This window comes from Carettochelys insculpta, chromosome 4 (genome assembly GCF_033958435.1).
Source record: "Carettochelys insculpta isolate YL-2023 chromosome 4, ASM3395843v1, whole genome shotgun sequence".
Classification (NCBI taxonomy): domain Eukaryota; kingdom Metazoa; phylum Chordata; order Testudines; family Carettochelyidae; genus Carettochelys; species Carettochelys insculpta.
In genome coordinates, this window is record NC_134140.1 from 138645932 (window position 1) to 138659025 (window position 13094).

Consider the following 13094-nt stretch of genomic DNA (forward strand, 5'->3'; position numbering starts at 1 on the left):
CTGTAAACGCTCGCAAGCTAATGCTGCAGGCTTCGCATGTGTAACCTGGCATTCTGTACCACAAACATGCCAGCCGCCATGTGCCCCAACAGTTGCAGGCATGTTAGGATCGGCACCGCGGGGCTGTACATCATGACTTGCACCAAGGATTTGATGGTGCGGAAGCGGGCATCGGGCAGGTATACTCTTGATGCGATAGAGTTTATGCGTGCCCCTATGAACTCTATATCTTGCGTGGGCTTGGTCTTTGACTTTGCAAGGTTGATAACTAGGCCCAGCGAAGTAAATGTGTTTGCAGTGACGCGTATCATGCGTCGGACCTCTGCCTTTGAGGCCCCTTTCAGTAGGCAGTCGTCCAGATATGGAAAAATAAACAAGCCCTGCCTGTGCAGGTAAGCTGATACCACTGCCAGGGTTTTGGTAAAGACTCTGGGTGCTGAGGATAGGCCAAACGGAAGAACCCTGTATTGGAAATGCTCCCCGCCGACCGTGAAGCGGAGGAAGCGTCTGTGTGCCGGGTGGATTGTTATATGAAAGTAAGCGTCTTGTAAGTTGAGGGCTGCAAACCAGTCTCCACCATCCAGTGCCGTAAGTATGGAGGCAACTGTGATCATCCGGAAGCGCTGCTTGTGCTAGTATCGGTTGAGGCCCCGTAGGTCCAAAATCAGCCTCCAGCCTCCTGTTTTCTTCTCTGTTAGGAAGTATCGTGAGTAAAAACCTTTTCCTTGGAATTGTTCCGGTACTCCTTCCACTGCCCCTATGAACATGAGGTGATCTACCTCCTGCTTCAGCCTCGCCTCGTGAGAAGGGTCCCTGAGAAGAGGCCAGGTGGGAGGTTTCGTCGGTGGTAGTGACTGGAAGGGGATCGTGTAACCCGTGGCTATAATTTCCAGCACCCATTTGTCTGTTGTGATGTTTTGCCATTGGGAGTAGAATGGTTTGAGGCGATGATGGAACATGAGGTGAGAGTGGCGTTGAGCGATGGTGTTGATAGTGCAGTCCTCGACATACCCGTCAAACTTGCTGCCTCTGGGCTTGCCCCGAGGTTGTGCGACTTTGCTGAGAACGTCACCTAGGGGCCCTGCACTGTTGCTGCTGTTGATGGCTCCCTTGGTCATAGCCTTGCTGATATTGTGCACGTTGTGGTTGGTAAGCGTAGCGCCTTTGCTGAGGATAGAATTTCTTTTTCTTGTGTGGAGGAGTGTAGATACCCAAGGTCTTAAGTGTGGCCCTCGAATCTTTGCTAGAGTGGAGGACCGAGTCGGTTGATTCTGCAAACAGCTTTTGCTTGTCGAAGGGAAGATCCACGATCTTCACCTGTAGATCTCTGGGGATACCAGACATCTGGAGCCAGGATTCCCTACGCATTACCACTGCTGCGGCTGTTGAGCGTGCCACTGTGTCTGCCACGTCCAGGGCAATCTGAACTCCCATTCGCGAGGCCGTGTAGCCCTCCTGGACGATCGCCTTTAACACTGGCTTCTTGTCCTCCGGGAGGGAATCATGAGAGAGGTAAGTCTAGAGTAATGGTCTAAGTTATGGTTTGATAGATGTGCCACGTAGTTTGCCATTCTCAGTAATAAGGTAGAGGAGGAGTAGACCTTTCTGCCGAACAGCTCTAATTTCTTAGCATCTTTATCTGACCACCCTGATTTGTATTGAGGCGTCTTTGACCTCTGTTGGGACGATTCGACCACCAAAGAATTGGGCTGTGGGTGGCTAAACAGGAATTCCATGCCCTTGGCTGAGATGAAGTATTTCTTATCTGCCCTCTTATTTGTAGGTGGAATAGAGGCCGGAGTCTGCCATATGTTAGTGGCTGACTCCATAATGGCTTCGTCCAGTGGGATAGCGATTTTAGATGAAGCCGGGGGTCTCAAATTTTTCAGGAGTTTATGATGCTTCTCCTGCACCTCTGCTATTTGAATGTCCTGCGTGTATGCTACTCTTTTGAACAGCTCCTGGAATTGTTTAAGGTCATCCGGAGGGGAAATGTCCCCGGGGAGGATGAGGAGGAGCCACTAGGATAAACCTCCCCCAAGTCCTCTGGCTCCTGAGTTTGCTGGTATGTTTGCTCCTTCGTGGGCTGTGAAGGAAAGTCTCGGAACTCTGGACCTAATTCCCCCTGGGACAGCTGCGTTCCTCTCCCAGAGCAAGAGTGTACATGGGGGTATTGGCGAGGAGTGGGTGGGGATCTGCCCCTGGATCTAGACCTCCGATGTCGGTGTTCAGTATGATGAGGACGGCCATAACAACATGGACAAGGGCCCGGTGATGGAGACCTGGACCACGATCGGAGTGTGTACCTATGATGTCTGGGAAAGCGAGATCTCCGTGATGACATTGATAATGGTGAATCTGATTTGTGATAGTACTCTTAGGGATCCAAGCCCAAAAAGGGTGAAGGTGGCCTGAGCCAAGGCGAAGGTGGTTGGAGGAATTGAGAGGGAGGTCCGAAACAGGCCAGTGGAGTTGCCGCCCGGCGACGCGGCGTGTGTATCTCGGGGGGGGGTGGGGGGGAGATGGACTGAGGTGCCGGGTTTTGGCTCTAGCTTTCCCCCACACCTGCAGGGTGGGCGCCGCCCCCTCCCGTGCCAGGGATCTCGGCCCCGCTGTCGGTGCCGCGCGGGTAGCTTCCTCTGGCGCCCCTGGGCCCCGTGCTGGGTGCCCCTGTGCCATTGGCGCCGTGAGAGCTGGTGCCGCGTGAAGCGGCGCCGCCGATTCCAGCACTTGCTGCGCTGGCGCCCGCGGTGCCAACTGCTGAATAGTCAGAGGCCTGGCCTCGGCCACATGCACGACCGCGCTGCCGCTTTCATCAGCCCGCGGTTCAGGGCTCTGCGTTCCGCTCGTCCTGCTCGCTGAAACCGCTGGCAAGGATCGAGCCGGGGAGAGTTTCTTCTTCTTTTGCACAGAGGAGGTCAAACAAGCCGCCTTCCTTTTGTGCGACCCAGAGGGCCCTTCTGTGTGAGGCTTCTCCAGCGGCTCAGGCTGAAGGGCCTTATCAAACAAGATCATTTTGAGCCTCATCTCTCTGTCCTTCCCAGCCCTGGCTGTAAGCTTAGCGCAGTGCGAACACTTCTGGGTAACATGGGACTCCCCCAGGCAACGAATGCACTTACTATACCCATCAGAGGCTGGCATAGTCTCGCAGCATAACTCACACTTCTTAAACCCCGAGGAAGACATCGCAGTGAGTCTTTACTGTTAATAGGGTACTTAGCCGCTAATCAGTGCGTTCTACAACACAAACAACATTTACGGCCTTCAGGGTAGCGGATGGCTTAACCAGCCTTCTTTATCCGCTCCTCTTCCCTCCGTTCCTCTTCTCTCTTTTTATTTATTTATTTTTCACTTTCTTGCTGCTTCTGGTTTTTTTGTATAATAGTAAAAACAACGAGCTAACAAGTAGAATTAACTGTCTTATCTGTCTCAGGCGTTAGAGCTGGAGCGAATTCTGTCTGCAGCCATTGGCGGTTGAGAAGGAACTGGCGGGGACCGGATCGCGCACATGACCGAGGGCGCGCGAGGGAGTGGCACGCATCGGTGCATGCGTGATCCAGAGGAAACTGCTAGAAGAATTCCGATCTGCGGCGCTGGGGCGAGCCCGACACCTACTGTGGAGCACCCACGGGGACCACTCGAAGAAGAATCCCTGATCTAGATTTAACTGTCAAACCCTTTTTAGGGTCTGCTGCATTTACACCCCTTTCTGTTCAGCTTTGGGAAAGTGTAAAACCCAAATTTCCATGCCATGCCCATGCAGCAAGTCCTTCACTACAGCTCATTCTGTACCAGAACCGTGCAGTATAAAGAAGACTGAAACAATCTGTCTTTTCTCTGAGGGCAAACCCAATGAAAACTTACCTGTGACAGATGTAACAGGATCTGTCTTTGTGTGTTGGGCAGCCAGTGCCTCCCCCAATGCCATACACATACTGGTTACTTTTCGAGGAGTTCTCTGCAAAGTAAATTCCAGCTCCAAACATCCCTCCAATGTATGCATGTCTTTCATCGAACCCTTTGTGAATAATCGCATTAATAAAAGGGGACCCTATAACAGACATGTAAAGGGTTAGCTTTTGCAAAGAAAGGTTAGAGCTCAGACTTACTGCAGATTTTTACTGGTAAGATGTAGTTGTTTATATGTAATATGTAAATTAAACATTTGAACATTAATTCCATCAATTCAAGAGGATAGATGTAGGACAAGGTACTGCAATGTGTGGGATTTATCATTATGTACCACAAGCCTACATGACTTATGATATTAGTAATTCATTTACTAAATCTCGTTAATGTCTTTTCCTCAATCAAATTCCAGTACAATTTATTTTGCCAAATGTAATCATTCTTTAGTAGATAATTCCACTTAAGACCGTCAGCTTTTGTTGCATTATCCCAACAATACATCTTGCTACACAAATCTGGCTTTTACTGAGGCTTGTGTAATTTGTGTAAGCCATTCAGGCTGTAGTTTTTAAGCATTTCTGGGAAGCCTCCAGAATCTTTGAATGTTCTCTTTCTTCTTTCCATCTTCTCTGGTTCCCTGACCTATAGAATCATAGGGCTGGAAGGGACCTCAGGAGGTCATCTAGTCCAGCCCCCTGCTTCAAACAGGATCACTCTAGCTAAGTCATTCCAGCCAAGACCTTGTCAAGCTGGGCCTTAGAAACTTCGAGGGATGGAGAATCCACCACCTCTCTAGGCAACGCATTCCGGTCATGGCGCAGCTCCCCTCCTTTCTCTGACATCCTGCCCCTCTCATGGCAATGCCATGTCCTAAGGGCTGCCAACAGGTCCAGCAAAGTGGCTTGCACTGAATATGGTTTAACAAAGAACGAGCAAGTCTGAAATATAAAGGGGAGATTTTAAACCTGTGCAATAAGTTCAATTCTTTAAGATGCGTCTCCCAATGGGGACTCTACCACAGACACGTATGTACCCAAGTGCCTTTGATTGGAGATTTTTGATAGCACTGCCTGTTCACAGCCCATGCATGTACCTTACTCACCCTTATGCCCTGTTTCGAGGGCAAATAGAGCTGCTCAGGCAAACCATCCTCAGTTCCTTCCATAATGCAGAGAGGAAGGAGCATGTGGAGCACATCTCAATGAATTCGTTACTGCATAAGGTGAGCAACTGCTTCTTTTTCAAGCAGCGTCCATATGGCTGCTCCACTTCTGCTGCCTGCCAAACACTAGCCCCACAAAGAGGAAGCAGCTCCGAAACAGAACTGAATTGCTACCCTCAGCCATGTGATATATCAGTATGACCCACAGAATAATTGTTGGAAAAAGTATGTGCTGAAATCCAGCTGGAGGGCCTACGAATCTCAACACCACCATTCTCAAGTCATGCCAGAGAAAGAGACTGTGGTATTGTAGAGTAGGCCACCCCTCTAGAAGCCGGCAGAATGTGACCAGAGTCATACCATGAAATAACATACCCAAAGCTCTATCTTAAGTTCCTCTGGCTGGAAACCGTGGATCCCTTGGATCAGTCAGCAACTGAAGCAGACAGGCATCCTAGAGCAGCTTCTTCACATCAGCCATCTAGAGCTGAGAGCAGTGAGAATCCTTCACCAGTTGAATGACCACAGAACCTTCTGCAGACCAGGGGCTTGCCCAGTGTCTCTTTGTTTGGGAATACAGGCTATTTGATGCTCTGACTCCTGGCATGCTGAGATAAGAGATGCAAATGGCCATGTGCCTACAAGTTGAAGATAATTTTTCTTTCAGGGGATCTGAGGGCTGCAGTTAATTTTTGCCATGAGATTCTGTGGAGTGAGAAATCTGTCCCTGGGTAGATAAGCCCTGGCTGTTAACACATCCAATGAAGCACCTCTGAAGTCTCATTGCTGTTCTATCAAAACTGACTTCTTGAGGATGAACTGATGTCCCAAAGTGTAGAATAATGAGCTCATTGTTTGTACTGCTGACAATGCCTTGCAATAAGATCTGCCCTGATCAGCAAATTGCCAAAATCAAAGGACCGTTATCTTCAGGTGAGGAAGGTGGGTTTCCAAGGCTACAAGGATCTAGGAAATAACCGTAGGGCAGAGAAAAGGCTGAAAGGGAGCATGTGGTACCAACAGTGGTTGCATTTGAGCATGATTTGAAGAAATCTCTTGGGAGACAAATTAATTGCCATAAGAAAATGTGTCTTGAAAATTAAGAGTCTCAAGCGAAATCCTAGAATCTAGGGAGGAAATTATAGCTGCAAGGGTTACATCCTGAATTTCTGCTGTTTCACACAATCGTTCAGGCATCTAAGATACAATACTGACTTTCATTCCCATTCTTTTTGGGGCCCCTAAAGTACTTGAATAGCACCTCTTTTCTTACAACGAGGCAATTTCCTGTCTCAGCAATTGACCAGGATAGAGGTCCTTGAAAAGGGACAGGGAAAGGGAAGGATAAAAGTGAAAAGTCTCCCATTAAGGTTGAAACTGGGAAAGAAAGTATTCAAAGGGGAGGAGGAGGTTAGGACAGTGCAACAGTGAGTCCTTGTCAAACAGGCCAGTTAGACTCTTGATGAAGAGATCAGAACTGGTGCTTGGACTTCACAAGACAAATACAAAGTTGTGGCAACTGCTGATTTCCTTTTTTTGAGTATTTTGGCCTTCTAGCCCCTTGGGTGCTCTATGGAAGGTTTAAAAATGGGTTGAAAAAGGTCGCTGTGCTGACTGACTTGATAAATTTTCTTTGGTATCAGAGAAGTAGCCGTGTTAGTCTGTATCTTTGAGAACAACAAGAAGTCCTGTGCCACCTTATAGACTAACAGATATTTTGAAGCATAAGCTTTCATGGGCCAAGACCTGCTTTGTCAGATGCATCTGTAGGAAGTCATGTGTAGACTTGGGAAACAGCTGTCACAATGAATATTTACAACCGTGTTCTTTATCTCCCCAGGAAAGCACGATAGCTGCAGCCAAGATGTTCATCATATTACAATTGCAGTGGACATGGACCAAGAGACTGAAAGGATGTTTTTGCCAAAAGCTGATCTTCCTGCGTAACAGCTTTAAGCTGCCCCTGATGCTCCCCTGCCAGATGTTCAATAAAGGTGTTAAATTTACAGTAGTTCCAATAGATGTATTTTGATGCAAAGGCCTGACAAGTCACCGTTTGAAACTGACAGTCAGGATCATCAGAGCTGATATTTGGCTTTGTGTGGGTTGTTTCTGGATGTTGTCCCAGCTTTGTGCAGACAGCACAGCAGACCTCAAGTGCACTGCACAATGACCACAAGACCTATTAAAGTACAAAGGCACCAGCCAGGTTTACTGCTAATGAATCTTGGGTACTGGTATTCTGCAGCTCTATTGGACCATTAAACGTGTATGCTCATAACAATGGGTGCAGCTCAATCAGTGGTTGGACTTTCCATTGCCCCCTAAGCTGACCAAAGACACTCCACTTGAGACTCCATAGTACAAACAAGTTATGTATTGCCCCTCTGGTGTGGCCACTTACCATCCATCACCTTGGAAAAATAATTGAGGGTGCTTCTCCACATGCAAGTCTATATATCAATGGAAGTGACACATGAATGGCCTATTCAGGCACTGCTTCCAAAAGTCTTTGCTCAAAGGTGCATTTCTCTGAAATGAAGCACTCACAGGGACACTGAGCACATCTGCATAAATGCTGATGGTGGACAGTAAAGTGAGTAGAAATACAATAATGCACAATGATTATCCCTCACCATTACATTCCTCTCCACCCCACTGTTTTTAGAAGCCGTGAAGCTTAGAAACAGAGACCAGTTCCTCACCATGAAACAGCATGCGCTCATTGTGATGGTTGTGATTTTCCTCAGAGACCTCCTTCTGCCTGTGACAGAATCTCTCTCTCAACTTCTTGTTCACAACCTTCTGAATCTACAGTGCAAAGAAATAATGAGTCACTTCTAATTAAATGTATTGGGAAATTGTAGCAAGAGGTATGAACTGTATAATAAATATCTCAGGCCACCCAGTTTCTAAGCTCTCTTTTTGAAAGAAAATTAGCAAAACATTACAGACAGCTGATCACATCCTCTTTAGTCAAGATAGCCCAGCACTTTCCATTATAAGATGCGATTTTCAGTTGCTTATGACTTTGCCAAGCTTTTATCACTTGGGCTGAAATTTTCCTGGCAGGTTTCTGCCTCAGACAGAATTTTGTTAGAAAATTTAGGCAAAAGGTGTTCCGCCATTTCTGAGACAAGGTTAGGGGAAAATGTGTTGTTTTTTGAACATGAAAAAATTCTTAAGACTGTTTCTCTATGACGCTCTAATAGAGGCCTTTCAAGCTTTTGAAACAGGCTTAAAATGTGGTGTGTTAATGCAGGCTGGCTTTTACCATTCCTAGGCCAGGTAAGAGCCTGAGACATCTATTTGAAGATTCTCTGTACAGACTTATAAGAAATACTCTGAGCACTCTATCCGCACTGAGCATACTCCATCCATTCACAGCTCCTGATGGTAACGGAAGTGCATTTGGTCCCCACCCCCACAACGTTCCTGGGTTGTCCCATCTGAGAGCAGCAAGGGAACTCTGTGGTGCCAGGTACAGGAACTGAAAGGCTGTCAGCTGCCTCTTTTGTGGTCCCTGTACTATACCTGTATGAAGCAGGTCAAAGTTTACTTATAAAAAGTTGGAGACATTAAATTAAAAATATCCAAAAGCAAGAGAATGTTAAGACTGCAAAATCATGTAATCAAAAGACAGAATTAAGGCTGCCTGTCCCAATTCAACTTGCTCCCTTTGTGTATTCACTTTATAGTACAGTCTGTAATTACACAGACTATAGTACTAGTCTGTAATTACTGCTTCCTTTGCTGTACAGAATGGAGGTACAGTTTTAATCGTGTTATTTCTTACCTCCTGAGTGAATGACTGTGTAATTTTAACATTCTTTTAATGCGGATTTTTATGCATTTACATCATGACAGGGCAGCATATCACAATGATTTCACGTGTTACCATAATTATAGGGCAACTGTATCTCCCTGTCCTAAATACGGAACAGGGAGATATGAGGGAGAGGGGTGGTTCCTCCTGGCTCCACCAAGGGCTGGGGAGTCAGGAAGGAGGTGGCAGCTGCCCTGGGGAAGCAGCAGCCCCTCAGTGCTCCCTGACCTCCAGGGAAGTGGAAGCCACCAGCCCTCCCTGGAAGCCCCAGGCAAGTGGCAGCTGCCGGCACTCCCCCAGCTTCCCTGAGGCTCAGGTAAGTGACCTAGTGCTCTTGGGCCAGCAGCTGCTGGTGGAAAAGGTCAGTGGTGGAGGGCCAAAATCAAGGACAAGCAGTCCCTTTTAAAAAATAAGTAGGGACTGTTGTTGGCATCCCAAATACGGGACGGATGGTCACCCTACATTGCTTGTTCTACTTCTGATTTTCTGAACTCTTTGAGACTTACCCTGATGACATTGTATCTATTGAAGATCCCTCCAGCATTGCCACCATCCCTGTGCTCCCGGATTGTACTTTGCATCTGCATAAAAATACAAAATGGAATTCTCAAACACAAAACTTGACATCTGCTAATAACGAGATGGAAAGTGAGTTCACTTACCAAGACCAAAAATGAGGAATGATGAATATACTTAAAATACATACTTAATGAGAATGAGCAGGGACGACCACCAGTTTAGAGACCTTAAATTCTAACACAGCGATGCCCTTTTATTGAGTACAGAGTGCAAAAAGTTCTACTGGAGGATACTGCTCCAGGACATTGGCTGACGACAAATTCAATGGCCCAACTTTCCAATAAACTCCATCTAAGAGAATAAATGCTTTAGAATTTACTATCAAAAATAGTCATGGGCACTGAATAACAAAAATTCAGTTTATAATGTTACAAAAAGCAAGAAAGATATTATGGAAAGATTATATTGATATAATAAAGCATGTATAACTAATGTATATAATCTTCCATTTCTTGGTCAGAGGGGGAGAAGGATCAATAATGGTGACATTTGCACATCACTATTGCTTGCTATGAAGAACTGTAATTTCATCTATAGCTAAAACAACAGAATTTAATAACAGCCCAAACAAATATTGCATTTAACTCTTCTGGGAGTTACACAATCTCTATGAAATCTTGTATGAACCCTGGATTCAAAAATGTTAGTCTAAGGAAGAAGCAGCTTGAACATTTTAACTTACTTATGAAAAACCCCACTAGCACAGCACAGAAACAGTTACAATCTGGTGCATTCTTAAGTCAGAAAATCAACAATCAACATGAAGTGAGAGGCAAAAGAGTCTAATAAAAACCTAAACTTTGCAGCTGATATTCTGACTCTTGCTAGGGTAGCTGCTGTTAGGATTTCTAAGCAGACTATTGGCATCACTAACTCACTGGTGACAAGGTGAAAGGACATGATGAGGTTGTCATACCATGCCCCTTTACTAAACTAAGCAAACTATTTGTTAAAACAGCACCTGAAGTCATTGATCCTGCACGTCTTATTGTGATTTCCTAGGAACATAAAATGGACAGCTCACACCAAAGGTCTAGGGTTCAAGATTGGAGTTTTACAATGTCACCTGTTCATTTTCCCATTTAAACAGTTAATACCACAAAATACTACAGGTTGAACCTCTCTTGTCCTACACCCTTGCAACCTGACTGGTGCTGACTGAGAGAATTTGCCAGATCACGGGAGGGTCAATATTATCTAGCACGTTACCAACACTTCGCTGCCTACTGGGTTCTTAGAAGACATTTGGGGTAAATTGCAGTTAAACAGCAGCACACAACACTGAGAGCCACGACTGGTGTAAACAAACTTAATGGGACCACAGGAAATGACACTAAGCTAGGGGGAGAGGTAGATACGCTGGAGGGCAGGGACAGAGTCCAGAGTGACTTAGACGAATTGGAAGACTGGGCTGCAAGAAATCTGATGAGGTTCAATAAGGACAAGTGCACAGTCCTGCACTTGGGCTGGAAGAATCCCAAGCATTGTTACAGGCTGGGGTCTGACTGGCTCGGTAGTAGTTTTGCAGAAAAGGACCTGGGAGTTGTAGTGGATGAGAAGCTGGACATGAGTCAACAGTGTGCCATTGTAGCCAAGAAAGCTAATGGCATATTAGGTTGCATCAAGAGGAAAATTGCCAGTAGATCCAGAGAAGTGATTATTCCTTTTTATTCGGCTTTGGTGAGGCCGCATCTGGAGTACTGTGTCCAGTTCTGCGCCCCCAAATATAGAAAGGATGTGGATACACTGGAGAGGGTCCAGCAGAGGGCGACCAAAATAATTAGGGGGCTGGAGCATATGACTTATGAGGAAAGGTTGAGGGAATTGGGACTGTTTAATCTGAAGATGAGAAGACTGAGGGGGGACTTGATAACAGCCTTCAACTTACTGAAAAGAGGTTGCAAAGAGGCTGGAGAGAGGCTGTTCACAGTGGTCACAGATGGCAGAACACGGAACAATGGTCTCAAGTTGCGATTGGAAAGGTCCAGGTTGAACATTAAGAAAAAACTTTTTTACTAGGAGGGTGGTGAAGCATTGGACTGGTCTACCCAGGGAAGTAATGGAGTCTCTGTAGTAAGTACAGGCCCAGTATGAGGCCTTAGGCCTGAACCAAAGTAATGGTCAAAACTTTGGTAACAGAAAGCAAAGTGCAGCTGTGAGCTAAAGGAATGCATTGCTCACAGAAGTTGGCAAGAAGAGGGTTGATGTTGCATAAACATATCTATGTAGCATACTGAAATAGGAACATGGTACCAGAACACCCGACCCTGGCACATTCCACAGATAAGAAAGAACAGGCCGACCCATCCCAATGACAGGGGCAGAAGGGTGATATGATGGATAGAGTTGTTTTGTTCAAACCAACATGTACAAGGTGAAAGACGGCACCTGACTACGTAGAAGGGTTGTACCTCAATACGTCAGGAATGATGTGTGAATTGTTTGTACCTGTGTATAAGAATGTACTTCTGGGATGTGGTCTGGGTCCGGCCGAGGGGGCAGTGGAAAGTCCCGCCACTGACTGAGCCGAGTCCATTGACCGTGGGTGCATATTTGTAGTATGCCCTGACTTAGTCTGAGGAGTCTACAGGGAACTACTATTGTGTCCAATACAGCAATAAACCTGGCCGACGTGCCTTCGCACCTTACTAGACTCTGTGGTCATTGGGGGTTCTCCTCGAGTCTGCTGTGTCAGCAATCTGCAGAGCTGGGACAGCACACAGAGGGAACACACACACGCAGCCGAGTGATACATTGGAGAGAGCAGAGCACCACGCTGGTGGCAACTCTGACGACGCTGGTGACCCCGACCACTGATCTGGTGAGTAAGCGAGCTGCCCACTGTAGGAATCGCGATCTAACATGGCAGAAAACCTCAAGCTAGGGAACCCCCTGATCCCTTCCCTTATGATCCCCATGGAGTTTGATAACTCTTGGGCCCTCTGGATTGCCAGTAAAGGGGGCCCATATGAATTTAACAAAGAGAGTGGGGAAACATGGACTGGCATATGTAGAGCGATGGTAGAAACCGAGGCTCTGAAAAATAGTAATAAAAGTAAAAAAGCAAGAACTTTGCAACTTATGTCTATGGCCGTAAGATGGCTTAGACAACATGCTGGCCTGCTGGCCAAACAAGTAATGGAAAAAACAGGGGAAGTAGAAGAGGTAACCAGGGCAGTCGAGCACTGGAAAGCCCAAGCTCTTTTAGGAGGGCAGCAGGTGATCCAGACTCATGATATGCTCGAGCAAGTAAAGCAGGAAAATAAACAATTGGAAACAGCTGTAGAAAACCTGCAGAAGCAAAAAGTGCCATCCCCTGGTATTCAAAGTAATTTAGGTGCTGCTACAGTGCCTGAGGAATGGGGACAGAAATGGAAACAGGTGGCTCTTGCCAAATTAAGAGATGGAACTTGGGACAGTTGGGATGGGCGTTGCACTGGGGACCTGTGGAATGGCGCTGGTGACCCACCCTTTCGTGACCCATGGGCAGGGACTACCGCACCGCAACCGCCACCTTATGATGTAAGCCAGGTTTGGGATAAGCCCTCCCCAAAACCTAGATCAACTCCAGTAAAAAAAGGAGAAATGGGTGAAAATGGGACAGAAATTGGACCCGAT

At 46.6% G+C, this 13094-nt stretch overlaps 2 protein-coding genes across 3 annotated transcripts in view; one reads left to right on the plus strand and one right to left on the minus strand.

Moving 5' to 3' along the window:
• The window catches only part of DUSP4 (dual specificity phosphatase 4), a 46134-nt gene extending 38255 nt beyond the window's left edge, over positions 1-7879 (plus strand). Inside the window, exons 5-6 of one of the 2 annotated variants that reach the window (XM_074993942.1) lie at positions 6912-7065; positions 7743-7879. The gene's annotated coding sequence lies outside the window, so the exon portion shown is untranslated. Of the gene's footprint in view, positions 1-6911; positions 7066-7739 lie in introns of both variants that reach the window. The other variant, XM_074993940.1, reaches the window with a different exon arrangement.
• Positions 1-13094, minus strand: part of TNKS (tankyrase) — a 315995-nt gene that overhangs the window by 14002 nt on the left and 288899 nt on the right. The window contains exons 23-25 of the mRNA XM_074993939.1: positions 9404-9478; positions 7777-7882; positions 3865-4051 (exon numbers count right to left, since the gene is read on the minus strand). Of these exons, the coding sequence (XP_074850040.1) occupies positions 3865-4051; positions 7777-7882; positions 9404-9478 (368 nt within the window). The remainder of the gene's footprint in view (positions 1-3864; positions 4052-7776; positions 7883-9403; positions 9479-13094) is intronic.